This window comes from Haliotis rubra, unplaced genomic scaffold, assembly GCF_003918875.1.
Source record: "Haliotis rubra isolate DU_JTF1 unplaced genomic scaffold, ASM391887v1 Scf208, whole genome shotgun sequence".
NCBI lineage: Eukaryota > Metazoa > Mollusca > Gastropoda > Lepetellida > Haliotidae > Haliotis > Haliotis rubra.
Genome location: NW_025766092.1, coordinates 264533 through 288523, shown reverse-complemented (window position 1 = coordinate 288523; position 23991 = coordinate 264533). Strand labels below are relative to the sequence as shown.

At 41.1% G+C, this 23991-nt stretch overlaps 1 protein-coding gene across 1 annotated transcript in view; it reads right to left on the bottom strand.

Annotated features, from left to right (window-relative positions):
- Positions 1–4509: 4509 nt before the first annotated feature.
- The window catches only part of LOC124276342 (helicase with zinc finger domain 2-like), a 31923-nt gene continuing 12441 nt past the window's right edge, over positions 4510–23991 (bottom strand). Inside the window, 9 exon segments of the mRNA XM_046711972.1 lie at positions 4510–8590; positions 9587–9754; positions 12588–12771; positions 14165–14404; positions 15190–15546; positions 17869–18131; positions 20938–21081; positions 21863–22015; positions 23333–23430. Coding sequence (XP_046567928.1) covers positions 8481–8590; positions 9587–9754; positions 12588–12771; positions 14165–14404; positions 15190–15546; positions 17869–18131; positions 20938–21081; positions 21863–22015; positions 23333–23430 — 1717 coding nt within the window. The 3' untranslated portion in view covers positions 4510–8480.

The window sequence follows — 23991 nt, the reverse complement described above, 5'->3', positions numbered from 1 at the left end:
TTAAAAGCTCTGACACAATGACATTTTTAAAGTCCAGACTTAAAACCTGTTCTCAGTATATTACTTATAATCTCGGCTGTAAATATTCTCGAGTAAATTATGTGTACACAGCGCTTTGAGCATGCCCAAGGATGTGGAATAGGCGCACTATAAATATGCATTTATTATTATTATATTATGCTTGATACCCAGCGTTCTCACGCACTTGCACCTGAAACCAAGGTGCTCACTACCCTAATATTTTGCTCTAGGTTTTTTCTCCACGTTTACACTTGGTTGGAAAAATACCCATGAAGGCCCGGGTGAGAATATTGAACTTCCATTACCCATGCCTGTCGTAAGAGGCCACTAACGGGATCGGGTGGTCAGACTCGCTGACTTGGTTGACACATGTCATCGGTTCCCAACTGCGCAGATCGATGCGCATACTGTTGATCACTGGATTGTCTGGTTGAGACTCGATTATTTATAGCTAAGATACATAGCGTTCACTAACATGAACGCTCATGCTAGTGAACGCTATGCATCTTAGCTAGATTATTTACAGACCGCCGCCATATAGCTGGACTATTGCTGAGGGCAGCGTAAATCTAAACTCACTCACTCACTCAGTTGGTTCGTAAACATCATTTGCTAGACTATGCAAAGGGAGATAACTCGTGCCTCGCATTCCTGTATCTCTCGCACGAAAGAGTCTCGATCTAAGCTTGGATCGGATCGTAAGATCGGGACCGGCTACGATCGGCCTAAGATCGGTTAGTGGAACGGGTGTAACTTTTAGCTAAGACGATTGTAAAATTGGCGTAACTTGCTAAGATTGATCTTAGTTAAGATCGGTTAGTGGAACGGCACCCTGGGCCTAGATTTTCGAAGCTCTCTTAGCGCTAAGATAGTCGTAAGTTAATGTTAATGTATGGCACTTACGACTATCTTAGCGCTAAGAGAGCTTCGAAAATCTAAGCCCTGGGTGCCGTTGTACAAAACAACCTTAGCGCTAAGGCTACCTTAAGTCTATGTTAAAGTATGGGAGTTACGGTCACCTTAGCGCTAAGATCACTTTGTACAACGGCACCCTGGTCTTTAGACCTGGTCTGAGCACTGGAATCGTATCGGCACGTTATGCGCGTACCCTCTCTTGCGTTTTTTAAAAAAAGAAATGTCTTTATATTTTGTTTTAAATGTGTTTTTGTGACTTGGATCGGAATTGATGTCAGTGCACTGCTGAGAACTATTCGTGCTATGTGTGCGCATGTGAACACTGAGAGAGTCAACGAGACCTGCGAAGGTCCGGGTTAGAATTTACCTTCAGCAACCCATGCTTGTCGTAAGAGGTGACTAACGGTATCGGGTGGTCAGGCTCGCTGACTTGGTTGACATATGTCATCGTATTTCAGTTGCGTAGATTGATGCTCTTGCTGTTGATCACTGGATTGTCTGGTCTAGACTCGATTATTTTCAGAGCGCCTCCATATAGCTGGAATATTGCCGAGTACGGCATAAAACTAAATCCCCTCACTCGATACAGGGTGAACGAAATCTGCTGAGTTGTCTGGATTACGTCTGAGGCGAAGATAGACAAAGGACTTTCGTCCTGTAATGACTTAGATTTAGGTCTGGAATGAAAACCCGACAAGAAGCGACTTTTTAAAACTCATTTATTTTCTATCAAGCAAAGAAATTAAGCACCAAACTTACATGTAGTGACACGTAGACGTCATCGCTAATTTTTGAACCCCTATTCAAGAACATCTGAATTATGCTAAAACAACAAATGGTTTGATACAACAATGGAGCAATAGTAACTAATATGTATAAGTAAAGCCGAGCAACATAAAGTTACAGTTCAACATGAGTTTTATAGCCATTGTTTGTTACAAGATGAGTCAGTAAACAGAGTCAATTGAACATCCTGCAACCTAAGATGGAACACTTTGAAACTTTCAAAGATCGCGTGACCTTTTCCCAACCATTGGGCTTCACGCAATGTAACCTTGTGGAAAAACCTGCTAAAACTTCAACAGCTAGGCCACCCCTGTAAATAACAGCATGAATTATGTTCAAAACCATATGGACGGCGATCTTGTAATCGTTTCTCACTCGTGACGAGTGTCAAGTTAGACTTGTACATATTGTTCACATCAAATGGGTGTCTATGTAAGTTATAGACCTTTGGTAACAGAAGAAAGCTACTTCATCGTCCCTAAAAGTAAAGGAACTAGGCTAATGTTCCCTTTTCTCTTGATCACAACTAACTATAGTTTCTACTTCATCTTAATTACACTCTACTACAAAACAAATGCATGACAAAAAATGCCAAACTATATTAAACAAGAGGAAGAAGTATTATATATTGGCAACTTCCTTATTGCAACGGATGCTAACTAAATGCTATTATAAAGCATCTATTGCAATAAGGAAATTGTCAATCGATAGGAGTTGTTCCTCTTCATTATAGTAGCACCTAAATACCACTAAAGGAGTTGTATCATAAAAATCATCGTATAACAAATAACGAACATGAGTATGTTTCATAGCAGTAAAATGAGTGAACGTCCTTGTTGGGATATCAGACTACCGGGGCGATGGGGTAGCATAGTGGTTAAAGCGTTCGCTTGTTTCGCCAAAGGCCCGGGTTCGATACCCCACATGGGCACAATGTTTGAAGCCCATTTCTGGTGTGCCCCGCCGTGATATTGCTGGAATATTGCTTAAAGCGGCGTAAAACCTAAACTCACTTTCTCAACACTATCAGACAACCAGAGTGCAGAGGAACCTATGTGATCTGATTCTGTTTCTCCAAACCCACGTAAAAAGGAATCTACTTAATCTGAATCAACCCATCTACATTTTAATCCATTTAATCAGTATGTTCAGTTCTTCCAAACAATCCATCTACAGTGGAACCTAATAATCAGGATTCCGTTACTTTAAGCAACACATCTACAATCTCTCCTGTGGAATTGCCATACATTTTGTTGTAGTTAATATTTAATTAACAATGAGCATGAATTGCCTCTTATGATATAAATATAAATTCCAAAATATAATTATAAACTTTAAAAGAAGTCAACGAAATAAAAATAGGCAAATGAAACTTAACAAAGTTAAAACTGATTGAATTATAATGAAAGCTAAAGGAAATTTTCAGGAGAAAGGGAAAAAAACACTAAAGTATTTTCTCTCACTTGAAAAACAAACATTTCTAAATACGGCTATAACCAGACTTTAAGCAATAATAAAAATAAATGACCGATTTCATAGAAGTTATTGATCACATTATATACACATCCAGACTCCTTAACCACATTATGGATTATACAGACAAACAGACAGACAGTTTATTCAGTAAGGAGGCCACTGGCCCATAATACATACAGATAATAGGGTTTTTTTAACTTTCACGTGCGCATGCTTTAAGAAGGTATACGTAGCACTCATTTGTTTCTAGAATTTACAATATTGTTAACAAAAACAAGCAGATTTTGTACATAACATCCTAACTTTCATTTTGAAACAGATTTATCATAGTGTGTACAGTGTAGGGTTCTTGTATATATCTAGCAATGTATTTGACTTTTAAATCTTTATAACAACCACACACAAATATGACATGCCATTCATTTTCAATATAATCCAGACCTTTTGATTTGCAGTACATAGAAAGTCTTTCTCTTAGTTCAATATTGCCATATCTTCCAGTTTCTTCTTCTATGTTAAAGTTGCTAGAACTAAATCTTGATAAAGACATCCTTAGATACACTGGAATGTCAGAACGCAAGTATTTTTCAACATTCAACAAAGACTTATATTGCTTATAATAAAAGCATTTTGAAGAATCCTGTATTGATGAATACCATGGCTGTTGTAGATTATCCTTTAGTCTTTGTTTAAAAAGAGAAATGAACATACCAACATTTCCAATTTCTTGATAAAACCAAGCATAACCAAAGCCATACCTGAGTAATATTTCTTTAACCTTTGAAACCCATGTGGTGTGTTCAGCTTCATCTAAAGATCTTAACATAATGTAACATTGACGAGGCAACCTATTTTCAGGTAGATGTATGAGACCACACCAGTATTTAATAACACGCAAGAGATAAACATATTGGAGAGGGAGTCTGCCACACTCGCCTTGCACCATACCATTAAACGTAGATTTGTTTACTCTTAAATACTGTTTACAGAACTTAAGTTGTACGGCCTCAACGGCCTCAATTCAGTGCCCCAAATTTCTGCGCCATAGCAGAGTATAGGTGCAATCATTGAGTCAAATATTCTAAATAAATCACAGCCATCTATGTTACCCATTTTTCTTTGAAAACTGAATAATGATAAAATTGCTTTGTTAGCCTGAGATGATAAACATAGCTGTGCTTTGTTCCACACAAGCTTGGGTGTGAAGACAATACCCAGATATCTATAAAAAAGAGACACATTCATTATGGATTATACAGAAGATATGAATATACATTGTACTTGAATATACCAGGTTTGCTTCTATTGATCTTTTTGGTTAAATTAACATTTAAGAAGAATGGTCATACCTAAAATCAGAAATCCCTTTTAGAAAGATGTTTATGAATCGAAAATCCAGTCACAACAAACAAACTGTATAAACCCTGTATATATTTGCAAACGCTAGTATCCAGATTTGACTTGAACCATGTACTTACTAGCATTACTTAAAAGCAAACATAAAATTCATCAATGATCTGTCAAAACTGATGGTACATTCTTTACATTCAGACCAAATGTTTTTTGGACAGGTAGGTTCTATCAACTCTAAAAAAACATATTAACAAATGATAAAGTTTATATTCCATAATGGAATAATAAACTTTATAATTTGATAGGAAAGTTGAAGAACCATTTATTCAATGTAAATTCCATGCAACTTTATACAGAGAGGAAAACGGATACAGACTAATCAATGCCACTTTATCAAACGAATATGATTTACAAGAAAACGAACAGAGTCAATTAAACTAGGAAATGACAATAATACAGAAATATCGGAAGGTATTTGGAAGACTTTGCTATTTTCCATTTAAAACAACAAAAAACACAAATCTCAGATGGTTCCAATACCGTATTATGCATAGAAGCCTGACAAAAATCAGACTTATTCAAGTACTAAATTGTAACTTCTTCATCATGGTCTTTTTGTTATGCTGAAAAAAACCAACTGATACGACAGTAAGTGCAGATAAGAATCACTTTTACTTATTTTTGATTTGTAGGAAAACGTAATAGCATTTTGAATTTTATTTACATTGCAGTAAAACATTACATCTATACAAACAATGCTCAAATTCCCCCACGAGTACTACCGAAGTAAAAACAAAAATACCTCATTTAATCACATCACTAATAAAAATATGTCTCAAAATGTGAATCCCACAAAGTTGTGACCTTCTTCACTGTTATGCTGTATTTACCACGTATCACAATAAATCAACTTCAAATATCAATATTGTCCAGTAAAATGTAATATATAATATATGGCTGCAATAACATGTCCCTAAGCAAAAATGACGTGATAATGTATACATAATATGTAAATAGATTTAGCTGAATGTAAGAAAACAAAATCCTGAAAAAGGCAGGATATTTGTTCAGTGTTTGTGCAATCTCAAAGTGAATGCCCCTGAGTATAGAAACACGTGCTGATCAGCTACAAAAGAATGCCAGGCACAATACTGGTTGAAACAGGCCGCACAAAAGGCCAGGCAGTAGTTAAAATCATGGCTCCGATATCAAGTGTTGACAAATGTGATTCAGAAGGTCAAACTAAAAAAACAAACAAGAGTCATTGATATGCATGAATGCTGACATGGAAAATGCATAGTTATTATATATATTATAATATATATAACATAAAGGAAATGTGAACTCAACATTCCATTCTACAGTACAAACACTTTTCAAAATCAATATTTGTACAATTTTACATTTGTATAACAACAGATTGAAAGACACCTACATTCACTAAAGTATGGTGGCTGATTAGGGCCATCGCTTTCTCGCCTTAAAATTCGGAAGCGAGGCATCTGTACTCAAAATACATTATTCTGGATGGCGTTAACACATTTTACTCAAATGATGATATACCTCTAATCAAGCCATTGTGTTATGATGAGAAAAGCCCCTTTCTCTAAGTCGGGGCTTCGAAACCTTGTTTGGGTAAACACATAAAGTCCTGTCTGTTGATTACACAAATATCACAGTACCCATTAATTCTAAAATGGACTTGAATAGCTGATTGAATAGCACTTGCACGTTGTAGACAATAGTGTCTGTTCATTCCTCATCAAAATAGGCACGTGGCCTGTCAGTTTTTGTAAATAAGGACTTCATCTTTCAAGAGTAAACGTAAAATAGTTTAGGAGATGTTCTTCACATTTACTTATCGAAAGTGGAAGATTTAAAAATCACGAAAATAGAAATTGCAAACTTTGTGATCTTAACCAAATAGTAGATTCAAATAATTTTCTTTTTATTTGCCCTTCTTATAATTCCCTGAGAAGGTTGTATATGAAGAAATATTATTTTGTCCATCCAAACCTTTAACAACTCTCAGCATTGTTAAATAACAGAATATATCTCAGAGCACAATATAAGCTACCCTTGATTACTTTCTCTTCTTCATGTATATTACATGTGCGTGTAAATATTGCTTTGCGTGTGCGTGTAAATGTATTTCACTACAGGCCTGTGACCTTTCAGTATCGGAAATAAAGAGAGAATAAAAACTTGACCACTCGATTTTAGGGGAACAAATCTCCATAAGGTCAATCTTTGTATTAGGGTGATCGAAGATCATTCACTTGTCTTTGTAATAGGGTGAACAGATAACCCTCAATTGAATCAATGTATTAGGGTGATCAAATCATCTTCACTTCATTTTTTGTGATACGGTAAACTAATCACTAATAATGGTCAACTGTATTAAGATGATGAAATCGCCCCTCCACCTCAGTTTTTGTACAAGGGTGAGCTGATCACCATAAATCAATTCTTTTTAGGGTGAACAACTAAACTTAACCTCAGTCATTTTATAATGGTGAACTGATCACCTTAACTTCGATCTTTGTACAAGGGTGAACTGATCACCTTAACTTCAATCTTTGTACAAGGGTGAACTGATCACCTTAACTTCGATCTTTGTACAAGGGAGAACTGATCACCTTAACCTCGATCTTTGTACAAGGGTGAACTGATCGCCTTAAACTCGATCTTTGTACAAGGGTGAACTGATAATCTAAACCTCAGTCTTCGTACAAGGCTGAACTAATCGCCTAAACCTCAGTCTTTGTACAAGGGTGAACTGATGACCTAAACCTCAGTCTTCGTACAAGGGTGAACTGATCACCTAAACCCCAGTCTTTGTACAAGGGTGAACTGATGACCTAAACCTCAGTCTTCGTACAAGGGTGAACTAATCGCCTAAACCTCAGTCTTCGTACAAGGGTGAACTGATCACCTAAACCCCAGTCTTTGTACAAGGGTGAACTGATGACCTAAACCTCAGTCTTTGTACAAGGGTGAACTGATCGCCTTAAACTCGATCTTTGTACAAGGGTGAACTGATAATCTAAACCTCAGTCTTCGTACAAGGCTGAACTAATCGCCTAAACCTCAGTCTTTGTACAAGGGTGAACTGATCACCTAAACCCCAGTCTTTGTACAAGGGTGAACTGATGACCTAAACCTCAGTCTTCGTACAAGGGTGAACTAATCGCCTAAACCTCAGTCTTCGTACAAGGGTGAACTGATCACCTAAACCCCAGTCTTTGTACAAGGGTGAATTGATGACCTAAACCTCAGTCTTCGTACAAGGGTGAACTAATCGCCTAAACCTCAGTCTTCGTACAAGGGTGAACTGATGACCTAAACCTCAGTCTTCGTACAAGGGTGAACTGATGACCTAAACTTCAGTCTTCGTACAAGGGTGAACTGATGACCTAAACCTCAGTCTTCGTACAAGGGTGAACTGAGCATCTTAATCTCGATCTTTGTATTAGGGTCCAGTCTTTGTATAAGGGTGAACTTATCACCATCGATCCAGTCTTTGTATATTGGTGAACTGATCACCATGGATCCGATCTTTGTATAATGGTGAACTGATCACCCTTGATCCAGTCTTTGCATAAGGGTGAATTGATCACCATCGATCCAGTCTTTGTATATTGGTGAACTGATCACCATCGATCCAGTCTTTGTATATTGGTGAACTGATCACCATCGATCCAGTCTTTGTATAAGGATGAACTGATCACCATCGATCCAGTCTTTGTATAAGGATGAACTGATCACCATCGATCCAGTCTTTGTATAAGGATGAACTGATCACCATCGATCCAGTCTTTGTATAAGGATGAACTGATCACCATCGATCCAGTCTTTTGTTTTAGGGTGAACTTATCACCTTAAGTTTGAACTAAGATGGCCTTATTGCCTGTATCTTCAATTCTGTGTTAGCTTGATTTGTTTGGCCAAAATGTTGATGTTACAAAACATCCTTCTTTGCGATACATAGCTATCAGTTGTTTCAAGACTTTGTCACACTGAAGAAGATTTGAATTTCCTGAAATGATCAAGTTGGCAATTATTAGTGCAGTTGTATGTTATTGTCAGATTTTAATTCTTTAATTAAGTTTCTTACTCTAAATTACAATGATCCCAATGATCTTCCACTCCTTACACAACATACAATAAGACAGACAACAATCCAGAGCTGCTGAGGGTGGCCAACATACAAAACGGTTAAACAGACAGTATCACATTTATCAAATATGTCCACTACAGGCCAGGTAATCAATATGTTATGGCGTACTGCAAATCGGGAAATATGTTTGTATGCACCTGATAAAGTTCTATGATACCTGTTGATTACCAAAGATCGTCAAAAGCACTTTGGCAGGTGATATTTCTTGAGAACCAGAAGCAGTATGATCACAATGAGGCTGTGTATGTGTCTATTACATGGAAGGTTGGAGCAGTGTATCTGTTAAACACTAAGTTTATAAGTCAGTGACTTAGTGTGGTTTTGCGCCGCTTTTGGCAATATCCCTTCAAAGTGATGGACGCCATAAATGGGCTTTTCACATTGTAACCTTGTGAGGTTTGTTTTGTGTTAAACACCGCACTCAACATTATTCCAGCTATATGGTCTGTATATTTATTCGCGTCTGGGCCAGACAGCATGAGCATCAATCTACGCAATTGGGATACGATGACATGTGTCAACCAGGTCAGCGAGCCTGACCACCCGATGCCGTTAGTCGCCTCTTACAGACAAGCATGGGTTGGTAAAGACCAATTCTAACCGGGATCTTCACGGGTCCCCATGTGAGGAGTTCGCCCCATGTCTTTGGCGCGCTGAGCAAACGTGTCTGGATGATGAGCATACTCTGACAAGTGGAAATCGACCATGCTGCCATGGTCAAAAGCTATGAACACACAATGCATTTTAAGAAGTGGTCAAATGTAACATTAGCTAGTTTCTTGCTCACAAAACTTTCAAGATTCACAGTGTCCAGGTGAGAATCATAAGATTTTGACTTCATCTCAGTGATCTCACCAATAATGATTAATCCTTTTCTAGCCCGAGTGATCGCCACGTTGATCTGGTTAGCATCTGTGATGAAGCCAAGGTTGTGTTTGCACCAGCCAAACGTTGGGTTACTCTCTATCTTGTAGTGGGGCAGGGACCGCACAGTGCTGAATATCACGTAGTCCCACTCGCTTCCTGACAATCCAATAAAATCATCGCTGATTACCACAAAACAAGTTGCTTTCAGAAACTTTATAATGGAAAGCTCCAAACAAACTTGGTAAGTTGCAAAAAGCAATAAACTATCCAATACTCACTTCTGCAGACGATTAACGCTTTAATTAAGGACAAATTTTCATTCATATTATTCCACCCATATATTGGAATTACAGTCAAAATACTATGCTCTCATTGACGCCAGAAGGTACTCGTGCGGAAAACGACAAGTAAAGGCGTCTGTCTTATTGGGACCAACCTTCTAAGTACAATCAAACACGGTTGTATCGAAGTCAAAGAGACCTACGTAATACTATGCTTATGCTTGGTTTGACACAACTGCGAAATGATGACTAAACGCAGGGATAGAGCTGTCCCAGTTAACAATTTCACGTTGTCATGTCATTTTTACGTCGCCACAAGGTAAAGTTATTTGATGCTAACGTATTTTGCCTTGTCTTAATGTTCTACTTAACGTTAATAGTTTAATAGTTTTCCCAGTAGTGAACAGACTCACCACAGGGAGACAAGCATGGGGCATTTGGGATCTACTCTACTCCAGACTGACCACAGGGAGACAAGCACGGGCCATTGGGGATCTACTCTACTCCAGACTCGCCGCAGGGAGACAAGCATGGGGCATTGGGGATCTACTCTACTCCAGACTCACCACAGGGAGACAAGCATGTGGCATTGGGGATCTACTCTACTCCAGACTCACCACAGGGAGACAAGCATGTGGCATTGGGGATCTACTCCAGACTCACCACAGGGAGACAAGCATGGGGCATTGGGGATCTACACTACTCCAGACTCACCACAGGGAGACAAGCATGGGGCATTGGGGATCTACACTACTCCAGACTCACCACAGGGAGACAAGCATGGGGCATTGGGGATCTACTCTACTCCAGACTCACCACAGGGAGACAAGCATAGGGCATTGGGGATCTACACTACTCCAGACTCACCACAGGGAGACAAGCATGGGGCATTGGGGATCTACACTACTCCAGACTCACCACAGGGAGACAAGCATGGGGCATTGGGGATCTTCTCTACTCCAGACTCACCACAGGGAGACAAGCATGTGCCATTGGGGATCTACTCTACTCCAGACTCACCACAGGGAGACAAGCATGTGGCATTGGGGATCTACTCCAGACTCACCACAGGGAGACAAGCATGGGGCATTGGGGATCTACTCTACTCCAGACTACTCCAGACTCACAGGACCACAGGGAGACAAGCATGGGATATTGGGGATCTACTCTACTCCAGACTCACCACAGGGAGACAAGCACGGGCCATTGGGGATCTACTCCAGACTCACCACAGGGAGACAAGCATGGGGCATTGGGGATCTACTCTACTCCAGACTCACCACAGGGAGACAAGCATGGGGCATTGGGGATCTACTCCAGACTCACCACAGGGAGACAAGCATGTGGCATTGGGGATCTACTCCAGACTCACCACAGGGAGACAAGCATGGGGCATTGGGGATCTACTCTACTCCAGACTCACCACAGGGAGACAAGCATGGGATATTGGGGATCTACACTACTCCAGACTCACCACAGGGAGACAAACATGGGGCATTGGGGATCTACTCTACTCCAGACTCACCACAGGGAGACAAGCATGGGGCATTGGGGATCTACTCCAGACTCACCACAGGGAGACAAGCATGGGGCATTGGGGATCTACTCTACTCCAGACTCACCACAGGGAGACAAGCATGAGGCATTGGGGATCTACTCTACTCCAGACTCACCACAGGGAGACAAGCATGGGGCATTGGGGATCTACTCTACTCCAGACTCACCACAGGGAGACAAGCATGGGATATTGGGGATCTACACTACTCCAGACTCACCACAGGGAGACAAGCATGGGGCATTGGGGATCTACTCTACTCCAGACTCACCACAGGGAGACAAGCATGGGGCATTGGGGATCAACTCTACTCCAGACTCGCCACAGGGAGACAAGCATGGGGCATTGGGGATCTACTCTACTCCAGACTCACCACAGGGAGACAAGCATGTGGCATTGGGGATCTACTCTACTCCAGACTCGCCACAGGGAGACAAGCATGGGGCATTGGGGATCTACTCTACTCCAGACTCACCACAGGGAGACAAGCATGGGGCATTGGGGATCTACTCTACTCCAGACTCACCACAGGGAGACAAGCATGTGGCATTGGGGATCTACTCCAGACTCACCACAGGGAGACAAGCATGTGGCATTGGGGATCTACTCCAGACTCACCACAGGGAGACAAGCATGGGGCATTGGGGATCTACTCTTCTCCAGACTCGCCACAGGGAGACAAGCATGGGATATTGGGGATCTACACTACTCCAGACTCACCACAGGGAGACAAGCATGGGGCATTGGGGATCTACTCTACTCCAGACTCACCACAGGGAGACAAGCATGTGGCATTGGGGATCTACTCTACTCCAGACTCACCACAGGGAGACAAGCATGGGATATTGGGGATCTACTCTACTCCAGACTCACCACAGGGAGACAAGCATGGGGCATTGGGGATCTACTCTACTCCAGACTCACCACAGGGAGACAAGCATGGGATATTGGGGATCTACACTACTCCAGACTCACCACAGGGAGACAAGCATGGGGCATTGGGGATCTACTCCAGACTCACCACAGGGAGACAAGCTTGGGGCACTAGGGACATATTCTATTCCAGAACCAAGAGAAGGAGACGTGTTCTACTCAGTAAGACGGTTAGTGGTGTTAGCGATAGCATTAACACCCATGCACTCCTTATGTCTACCTTGACTAGCTACAACAGTTTGAACAGTCAGGTCCTCCAGCTGTGTGGAAAGATGAGGATCTTTAGCTAATTTGTCCTCCAGTTTTCCTTTAATGAGACTCCTCTGTGCATTGTACTGAGACATCAAGTTGATGTCCTTCACAGGGATCTGTTTCACCTGAACAAGGTACATGAACACCTCAGCCTGAAAATAGCAATATATATTCACATATCTTTAAGGTCAACACAGATTTATATTTTTATGAACGTGAAAACAACATTTTCTTATCATGTCAGACTTTTCTTGACTCTCTAAGCAAAAAGAAATACTACCTGAATGTGTTCCGAATGTCAGATTTCGGTCGTCTCGAAGGCCCCGGAAGTTATTATTACTCACCTGAGATGCCACAATTTACCGTAAACAGATGCGTCCAGTGGGTACGTTACAAACCAGTATTTTGAATTCCAGTCTTTCCCCAATATGTTTCTGGTTTTGTCAGGATCATGCCCTTTCTTCAAAGTAGTAACCATCTGATACCGATATATCTGTAGAGGGTAATGTCCGAGTAACTCTCCATTCCTTAAAAAAATTAAGGAATGGAGTGTTACGAGGATATTACCCTACTTAAATTACATTTGAAGTATTGGGAATATTTCTGTTATCAAAATTAAATGTCAAAATGACAAAATGAAGGTTTTATTTTGAAACTGGTACACATCGCTCCATTCCTGAAAAGTAATGGAGCGAACAGACAATGGAATGACGTCACAAATGTAATTTAATCAGGGTTTCTCCCATATGAACATGTCGTGCCAGGATATAACGCAAACACTGTTCAAAGTGACATTAAACCCAAATGATCCCTCTGGTAGTCACACACGACTTCCGTGATAATGAATAGCCTCATCTAGCACATATATAATAACCAAGGTTAATTACTAGATAAACCTACTCTGTTTTCGATTTGTCGTGGTTGCTATGTTGGCCAAATTGAACTGAAACCGAACGTGCAGATATATGTTTCTGCCCAAACTTAGAAGAATGAAAACTTACACCACCCTCAACCTACTGATACAATGTTGAATGAGGGAAGAAGGAAGAAATAAACAACCCCAAACCTATCATTACCATGTCGAAGGAGAGAAGACAAAATGATTAATCGCCCCACCCTACCGATACGATGTTGAAGGATTAAGAACTAGATCCAAGATAAGATCTTGAAGAAGAGGAGAAAAAATAAATGCACCAGCCTCTATATTCCATTTTCTAATCGTATAAGTCTGCAAAATCATGGCTTTCTTAAAACATACATGTAGTTTGCTTTCTGTAAGGCCATGGCTCAAATGTTTCATTTGTTGTACATGGAATATGCTAAAGGTGGTTGATTAATATGAATCTCAAACTGAATACGGCATGGGGACAATGAAGAATTCCTTTTAAAACAATCACGAACTATCTTTGCAAATGTTCTCCGTGAAAATATGTCAAAACTTTGAAATAAATATTCATTAACCTTTTTGAATGACGCGTTCAGTCTATCCATGATGTTAAACACTACAACATATTGCCTCAATCTCAATTACTATGAATCACTGACCAGTTTATCGGCTTCTTTCACGTTGGACTTTGACATTTCATTGCCGTCCTGTGTAGTGACAGTAAAAGTCTCCTCCTCCCCTTCTATATGGCAGAACACCTTGGGGTTGGTGCTCACTGGCCAGATGGACAGCTCCTTCCCTGGGGCGATGTACCAGTCGGCCTCCTCTGGATTGGACGGGCCGGTCTCCAGTTTACCAAGATAAAACTGGTTCTTTGGAAATTTGCAGATTTCCGGATGCTAGAGATTTAAATGTTTATATCACCTTAACTGTCACAATTCAACTGAGAAGAGTTAACCTTACAAAAGTTCCTAATGTGTTTTAGGCTGATGTGTGATATATAAATTGCAAAATATAAACAGGGACCGTCTAGATAATTCCATCCTGTTATCTGGGTTCTGCCAGTGAGTGAGTGAGTTTAAGATCTTTGAACAGTCTTTATGTTGCATCGTCACATATCAGTTGAATGTGACGACATGATGTCAACAGTTTATGTCATAAGAAACTAAGGTCTCTTTGATGGATAATGAAAGTGATGATCTTACAATCTGGTATTGTCACCAGGTGATACCCTTTGGACCAGACCATCCAGTTATCAACAGCATGAGCATCAATCTAAACAGTTAGGATACGATGGCATGTGTCAACTAAGTCAGCGAGCCTGACCACTCGATCATCAGTAACCCATGCTTGTCGTAAGAGGCGACTAACGGGACCGGGTGGTCAGGCTCGCTGAGTTAGTTGACATATGCCATCGGTTCCCAATTGGGCAGATCGATGCTCATGCTGTTGATCACTGGATTGTCTGGTCTAGACTTCATTATTTACAGACCGCCCCCATATAGCTGGAATATTGCGGAGTGCGGCGTCAAACTAAACTTACTCACTCACCCGCCCACTCACTGGAACTAATCACTACTCTGTACAGAACAGTACTGGAACTACCCACCACCCTGTGCTGAACACCATGTGCATCACTAGAACTACTCAACATCTTGTACTGAACTGTGCTTTGACTACTCACCATCCTGTACTGCATATTTAGAAAAGCAATATTGGCCCTGTATCTCTCAAACAGGGACTGGTCAAGGCCAAGTTCGGCTGCTGCTTGGCATTGTATGATTGGCCGCAACTGCCTATGGTCGCCTATCAGAACAACCTGTTCTGGATGATTGGCGATGATGGGGATCATGCTCTGGGGCTCTGTGCACATGCCACTCTCGTCGATGATGACCTGGTGAACAGTTACTGTCTTGCGGATACTCCAGCGTCCAGCCACAATGCACGTACACAGAATAACATCATACTTCTCCAGTTCCTCTTTCTCAGCATCATTTATCAGTTTATCATAAGCTTTCACATCTTCCAAGGTAATGTTTTCCTGCAAACAAATATTTTGTATATGACATCTAAAATAATTGTTTTTTTCAGTTTTGGGACATCTGCAGTAGGTAAAAATATATGGTGGGTATTGAGAAATATAAATGTAATATTGGACCTGTTTAAAATGAGCAATGGTTGATTAGTTGATAAAACGCCATGTCATTATTTGCTATAACTGTTAGTACGGCCCAAATGCTTGCAATGCTAAGGCCAGAAATACAAAAACCTATTTCCATGTTGGAATAGGTTTTGGAAAATTCGGATATGATTATTGTTGTGCTTGTTTGTTTGTTGTATACTCTTAAAAACGTAGGGGAACTTCATTTAGGGGATAACTGTACTGTGTTTGACGAATTGGGGACGTATACCGGTGGTTATATAGCCGCAAATTTAGTTATATCGGCGACGCGTAAGCGGAGCCGATATAACGTTAAATTTGCGGCTATATAACCACCGGTATACGTCCCCAATTCGTCAAACACAGTACAGTTATCCCCATTCTAATTCAACTCGTTTTACGCTGTTTTTTCGTGAAAGAAATTCATTATTTAAACCAGGTCAAAGTTCCTCTAGGTCAAAGGTTAATCATATCACTCCTTCAACTTACACCATCGCCAGAGAAAGTAGTTCCCTGTTCAAACTACACACGTTTATTATGTGCGAACAGACTAAATTTGACAATGATGAATAGATCATAGTATTATAGATAAAATGGACTGTATTATGATGAAACCGCCCTCTAGTTACAGAAATGAGCGGCCCGCTGATTCCTCAACTACGGGCCATTATCAGTTCTGTTGTCAAATGACGTCATAGCAGGTGACGTCACGCTCCATAATGACGTCATAAACTTTGTTTCATGATCTAACAGTGTTGGGTCAACAGCCCGTTGCGAGTAAGTTGTTTGAACTTAAAATTAAATTTATGATACTGTTTTGTCTTTTTTAACACAAATTCCACCCATTTTAGCTGGATAGGGAAGTTAATTGACCAATGGCTTCTGCAAATGACAATGTCCTGCGAAACAGCGTTACCCCAATAGTGTAGGGATACATTCAAAGGTTTCGGTGAATCGGTTTTCAAATTGCGACCGTATATGCTGATTATACGGTCGGAAATTTATGGCATTGACCAATCAGAACTCGTGTTACATACTAAGTTGAATTAGAATTCTAATTAACGATTGAAAACAGTGGGAGATATATCGGAGTCAGTCAATGTTGATATGATGGTAAAAATGAATGTTTTGCGAGTGCATCACCACTCCTTATGACCATAGTTGTTTGTAAAGTAATCGCTCTTAAGAAATGATTGATGTATGACGTGAAATCTTGCATGTGTACGATTTTAATTTTCAAACAACCCCCCCAAAAAAACCCGGCAAGCAACAAACACTAACAACAGTGTGACGCAGATGATTGTTAAACATATATGGTCTACATTGATTTATCGACCTTCTTAAAAAACCTAAAAATGAAGAATGACACCCCATGCACGTGTATTGGGCTACTGCGTTGTGCACGTGCATCCCATGCGTTGTGTTTAGGGTTGGTGATAAAGAGAAATGGTGATGCGTTCAGAAGATGTCTGTCTTTGAAAAGTTTCTTAACGCTTATACATTTTGTACTTCCTATCCAAATTGACACTTCCGGTTCCCCTACTTTTTTAAAGAGTATATAACGCCATACGAAACAATGATACAGCTTAACCATGGCAACCTCTAAATATCAGTAATAGAGTGTGGAAGATTATACACTGATTGGCATTGGGAACAACTATTTATGTCGTCAGAGTGAGATGACACGCCATCTACCCATTCACAGATTCTGACCACCAATCCTTTTCATGGCACCCGTGAAGGTCCGGGTTAGAACGAACCTTCAGTAACCCATGCTTGTCGTAAGAGGCGACTAACGGGATCGGGTGGTCAGGCTCGCTGGCTTGGCTGACACATGTCATCGGTTTCCAGTTGCGCAGATCGATGCTCATGCTGTTGATCACTGGATTGTCTGGTCCAGACTCGATTATTTACAGACCGCCACCATATAGCTGGAATATTGCTGAGTGCGGCGTAAAAGTAAACTCACTCACTCCCTTTTCATGGCCTGTAAGGTTGCTTGGGTGAAACTAATCAATTAGTTTGTTCCTTATTTATTCGTCATATGTTAGTTGTTAATGGCAAACAACAATGGAGTACATGACAGTGTTGGAATACTCTGAAAGCTGTGTGAAATCAAAGACATTCAGGCATATTCGGGATTGCCTGATTTCAGTAAGACCAGTTACAACAAAAGGCAACAATCTCCACCTTGCAACCTACCCGCTTAGTCGTACTGGAATTGAGGTACCTGCGGAACCTTTCATCATAGTCCCTGATTTTTGGAGCATGGGGTTTATCAGTTTGTCTGATGACATGGTGTAGTGTAACTTCTTTGAGTTCTGGATCTGACTTTTGGATTTTTCTCCTCTTATTAGAAGCATAAATCCTTACAGGAACTGGGAAATCTGCTTGTTCAACACTCTTTCCATAAACACGGAGAAATTTTGGACATATGTCCTTTCCCAGTTTCTTCAAAAGGGAGCCTGTCAAAAAAGGAAATATGAACTATATGTACTGTAATTATGAAGCCATACAATCTCCCATGAACGGTTAGTTAGAAAACATTATGTAGAGAAGAAACTGTAGAGAATATTTTGCTTGAGGTAAAACCACAGGAACCACCATCAGAGTCTGGCAAATGAAGTAAGCGGTTTGTATGTCAAAAACTTTCGGAAGAAATCAAGTCACGAAACACCTCGGACATACAAGGGGGTGGTAACCAAGGTTTAAATTAGTTTCAGAGATTGTGAGCAGATGCAAATAGTCTTCCTAGGTCCAAAGGCACAAAGAAACTTTAATGCACATTTTAATCATAACAAAAGTAACAGTATTAAACATGGGACCTTTGTAACATGTTGAACATTTATGTGCCGGAGGTATGTTGCAATATTCTCAACCGTTGCTAAAGTGTTGCTAGTTTCTATACGTGCCATCCACATACTGTGGGCCCGATACCATCAACCACACAGCGCTGATGATCGACAATACTCTTTCGATGCCCCCAAAACACTAGCCAAGGATTAGTCAGAACAATGGCAGTGGGAAATTGATTGCTAACTGTTCTCAGATCAGGTACTGAGTGCAACAGTACATGCAGATACAGAGTGCAGTCATCTGCACAGTTGGCAGTTGTGTGCATGAAGTTCTTTCATCATCCTTCAATTAAATACAGGTGATTTAAATTAGAGGCAGGTGTGGAAAACGTCAACAGTGGGGTAATCGACTTTGGACTAATGTTATGTTTTAGGACAATACGAGGGTCAGTCTTGACCTCCATGACTGAAGGAATCGAGTTTGGAGACGTCCCACTGAGCAATCTATGACTGACTGACTGAGTTTGGTTTTACGCCGCTTTTAGCAATATTCCAGCAACATCACGGCAGGGGACATCAGAAATGGGCTGAGCATTCTATGAACGTTAACGTCCCACTGCATAATTATTTTGGAGATGGATCATATGCGTGGTCTCACAATGACTGGCCAAACTGCGCTCCATGTCCAAACTGGGGTGGATCATATGGTTGTTCTCACAATGACTGGCCAAACTGGGGTGGATCATATGGTTGGTCTCACAATGACTGACCAAACTGGGGTGGATCATATGGTTGGTCTCACAATGACTGGCCAAACAGGGGTGGATCATATGGTTGGTCTCACAATGACTGGCCAAACTGGGGTGGATCATATGGTTGGTCTCACAATGACTGGCCAAACTGGGTGGGATCATATAGTTGGCCTCACAATGACTGGCCAAACTGGGGTGAATCATATGGTTGGTCTCACAATGACTGGCCAAACTGGGGTGGATCATATGGTTGGTCTCAAAATGACTGGCCAAACAGGGGTGGATCATATGGTTGTTCTCACAATGACTGGCCAAACTGGGGTGGATCATATGGTTGGTCTCACAATGACTGGCCAAACTGGGGTGGATCATATAGTTGGCCTCACAATGACTGGCCAAACTGGGGTGGATCATATGGTTGTCTCTCACAATGACTGGCCAAACTGGGGTGGATCATATGGTTGGTCTCACAATGACTGGCCAAACTGGGGTGGATCATATGGTTGTTCTCACAATGACTGGCCAAACTGGGGTGGATCATATGGTTGGTCTCACAATGACTGGCCAAACTGGGGTGGATCATTTAGTTGGTCTCACAATGACTGGCCAAACAGGGGTGGATCATATGGTTGGTCTCACAATGACTGGCCAAACTGGGGTGGATCATATGGTTGTTCTCACAATGACTGGCCAAACTGGGGTGGATCATATGGTTGTTCTCACAATGAATGGCCAAACTGGGGTGGATCATATAGTTGGCCTCACAATGACTGGCCAAACTGGGGTGGATCATATGGTTGGTCTCACAATGACTGGCCAAACTGGGGTGGATCATATGGTTGGTCTCACAATGACTGGCCAAACAGGGGTGGATCATATGGTTGGTCTCACAATGACTGGCCAAACTGGGGTGGATCATATAGTTGGCCTCACAATGACTGGCCAAACAGGGTCGGATCATATGGTTGGTCTCACAATGACTGGCCAAACAGGGGTGGATCATATAGTTGGCCTCACAATGACTGGCCAAACTGGGGTGAATCATATGGTTGGTCTCACAATGACTGGCCAAACTGGGGTTGATCATATGGTTGGTCTCACAATGACTGGCCAAACTGGTTCGATCATATGGTTGGTCTCACAATGACTGGCCAAACTGGGGTGGTTCATATGGTTGGTCTCACAATGACTGGCCAAACTGCACTCCATATCGTCAGTGGCAGAGTCACAGGTCATCGGAATATCATTGCGACATTATAGCCTACATAATCCCATCAGATGGACGGACAGACAAATGAACAGGTGGATGGGCTGATGGATTCAACCGATGGATCCACTGATGAATGGGCAGACGGCGGCAAAGGCTGATAATACACATGAATGCAAGACACTGATGGACTGATTGAGGCAACAAATGTATATACTGATGAATGATTGATGGATAGATGGATGGATAGGCTGATGCATCTGATGAACATATTAATGGACTGATGGATGTAACAGTTGATTGAGTGATGAATGGAAGATATGGATTGATTAATGGACAACAGGATGAATGCATATTCAGAATGATGACTGATTGACTGATGCACATGATGGAACACAGGACATATCTGGATGGGTAAAGATTGTTTGACTGTTCACTTCCTTCATTTGGTATGAGATATAAAAGTTTAAACGTGATGAGAATTGTAAATGAACATAAGAAGTTTTCGTTTCCTTACGTGCAACCAGATCCACAGACTTGTTGGATGGTCCACAAAAAAGGACCTGCTTCCGTTTTTGGTCATGGCCCTCTGAAAACATCTGCTTGTTAATTCTGTCAAAGAGAAACACCAACTTCACTCCAATGGTGGTCTTTCCAGTGCCTGTGTAAACAAAAAACACACAATAACTATGCAGTATCCTAGGAGACCATTTGCAGAACATGTTTTGCAGTATCCCATGTAAAGAATACCTTAGCAAGATGCTGGCAACAATAAAAACATGACATTGTGGATCTGTTTTCCCTATCATTACGTAATCCTGCCATGGTAAATCAATGTTACTAGATTGTTAGTGTTTACAAAATGAAAAACCCAATCATATACAAAACAGCTACTTATACTGTACGAGACTATACATCAAGCGTAAGGCCAATGGGGATGTATAAACTTGTCAAATTGCTTTATCAAATTGTTTTATCGCTCAGGGAAGCACACAGCCAAAGCTCCCATTCATTTTTTATTCCGGTTGTCATATCAGAGTACCCGTTAACTGCTGGGTCAACAAAAGTATTTGCAGGAGACTTTATCTATGACCTGTATACAAGCACAGGAATCCCTCGGGGTCGAGGAACTACAGAGCATTACCGATCTGTATCAACCCCTGTAATGCTATACTTCGCTTGTCGGACTCGTGAAGATCCGGGTTCGAATTGATCTACTAACGGGATCGGGTTGTCAGGATCGCCGACACAAGTCATCCTATCCCAGTTGCGTAGATCGATATTCATGCTGTTGATCACTGGATTGTCTGGTCCAGACTCGATTATTTCCAGAACGCCGCCATATAGCCGGAATATTGCTGAGTGCGGCGTAACACCTAACTCACCAACTCCCTCATACTGTGTATCAGTGGGTGAGTTGACAGTCTCACTGCTTTAGTTACCAGGAGGTCCCTGTATCAAGCTGAAAGGATACTCCAAAGCTCTCCTTATTGCCTTCGTCTGACTTTCATTGTTGATTGTCGTAGTTGAACAGCGTCTCTCTTCATCTGTCAGGTCTGTTGGGCTTTTCATGCACAAGGCAAGCCGCTGACACCCTACACCAGATCAACAATAGTATGACATTAGTTCATTTAGCATTAGAAGACCACAAAGTATGTATGATGAAAATTAAATAATTGTTCAAATACCATTAGCATGGTTAGGTGTTGCTCCGTCACTTGAAAACCATGTCACGGTACAGTTGAAAGGCTGGTAAATATTATATGTGATCATGAATATTATCTTAACTTCATTTGAGGTGAGGGGAGGTGAAATTGGGTTTAACGTCGTGCTGGAGAATATTTGCTCATATGACGTCGTGCATGCGTGTGTGTGTGTAGGTGCAGCTGCTTGTACTAGCCCAGACTGAAGCTGGTTTTAAAGTGCAAGCCCACTGAGATACCATGCCGCAGTGAAGCATGAATACCCCACTCAGACTCATTATACTGACTCCGAGCCGACCAGTCCTTTACCCATTAATGCTGAGCGCCAGGCAGGGACCAACAAGTACCATATTTTAACGTCTTTTGGTATGACGCGGTCGGAGATCGAACCCGCGACCTTCCGCTCTCCGGGCGGACGCTCTAACCACTACACCACGGAGGCGGTCCTTACCATCATGTAAAATACTTTAATTTCATTTGTCAATGAGGCTTTAACAAGTTTCCGTGTCACCCCTCCCAGGAGGGTGACAACTAGAAAAAATATTACCCGCTGCCACGGTAACCGCCCAACTCTCCGCCGAGAAGCTGTATCGCTAACAATCGTATGACGTCATAATATGATGCATGCAGTACACAAAGTTCGAAAACCGATCGATAAGCTGTTTTTGAGTTCACTTTGTAGTCATTTATTTTACCGACTTTCACTGCTTAATATAAACTATTTATACTTTGCATCGTTTGCATACTCAACTTAAACATAATTAACCATTTTTATAGCAGTTTTAAGCTTGTCAGAATATGTTTCACTGATATTAAAAATACAGTCGAGAGCCAGGCGCCATTTTGTTTACACGTCAAAGAGTCGGTAGCGAGCTTATCGATCTTCAAAATAAAATAAAATGACATTTTATACATTTAACATAGCGGTAAGATGAATATGTTGTAAACGTCTCCCTCGTGTAATACGGTCTGATGTACGCATCTTTGTATCAGTGACATGCCTCGCCTACCGGCTCGGGTAACGCTGCTACAAAAATGCGTACATCAGACCGTATTGCCCTCGAGAGAAGCGTACAACTTATACTATCAATGAGACTAGGTTTGGATTGGAAAAGGTGAAAGAACCAACACATGCTATGCTATATTTCTGTGACTACTATTATCCAATAATGACTCAGTCAATAATTCATTCATAATGGTTATACTCACATTCCCGTGTGTTCAGCAGGTCAAAACGACTGAGGGCTATGTTTTTGGCCAAGTAGTCACCCTGTGGCTCGAGAGCAACTATCATTTGCTCGGTTCTCCTGTAAACAATATAACATAAAAGATCCACATCACAGTAATGATAAAAATATACCAACATTATTTATATTTTCACATGTCACTCAATGCTCAATCTATTTTGACATCAGTCTAATGGCAATGGCCTCTGGGAGAAGAATCATGGAACCAATGCTGGTATTAAGGAGTGAGTACATGGGGACTTAGATGCTTGGGTTTCCTCATGTCCTGTCAACGTGGATGGGTGTCGTCAGTGTTGGCCCCTGAACAATTCACTAATTAATGGCGGGGTGGGGGTGCTTCTCATCAGGTTTGAGCAGACTTGGGGTTAAGAGCTCAGTAAAAGTAGTCGCAGAATTACAACTTCTCCCATATTTTTCAGAGCATTAGTATTATATGCAGATATCACCTCTATTACAATGACCAATAAATCTGGACAAGATAACCAATGACTAAAATCATTAGTAACAATCAATCAAGGTAGTCACAACACCTGAGCAAACAATCCATTTCAGTCGACTCTGATGACGAGAGGTTCCACCACCAAATGTACGATAGTTATGGTATCTGTCAGCATGTTCATC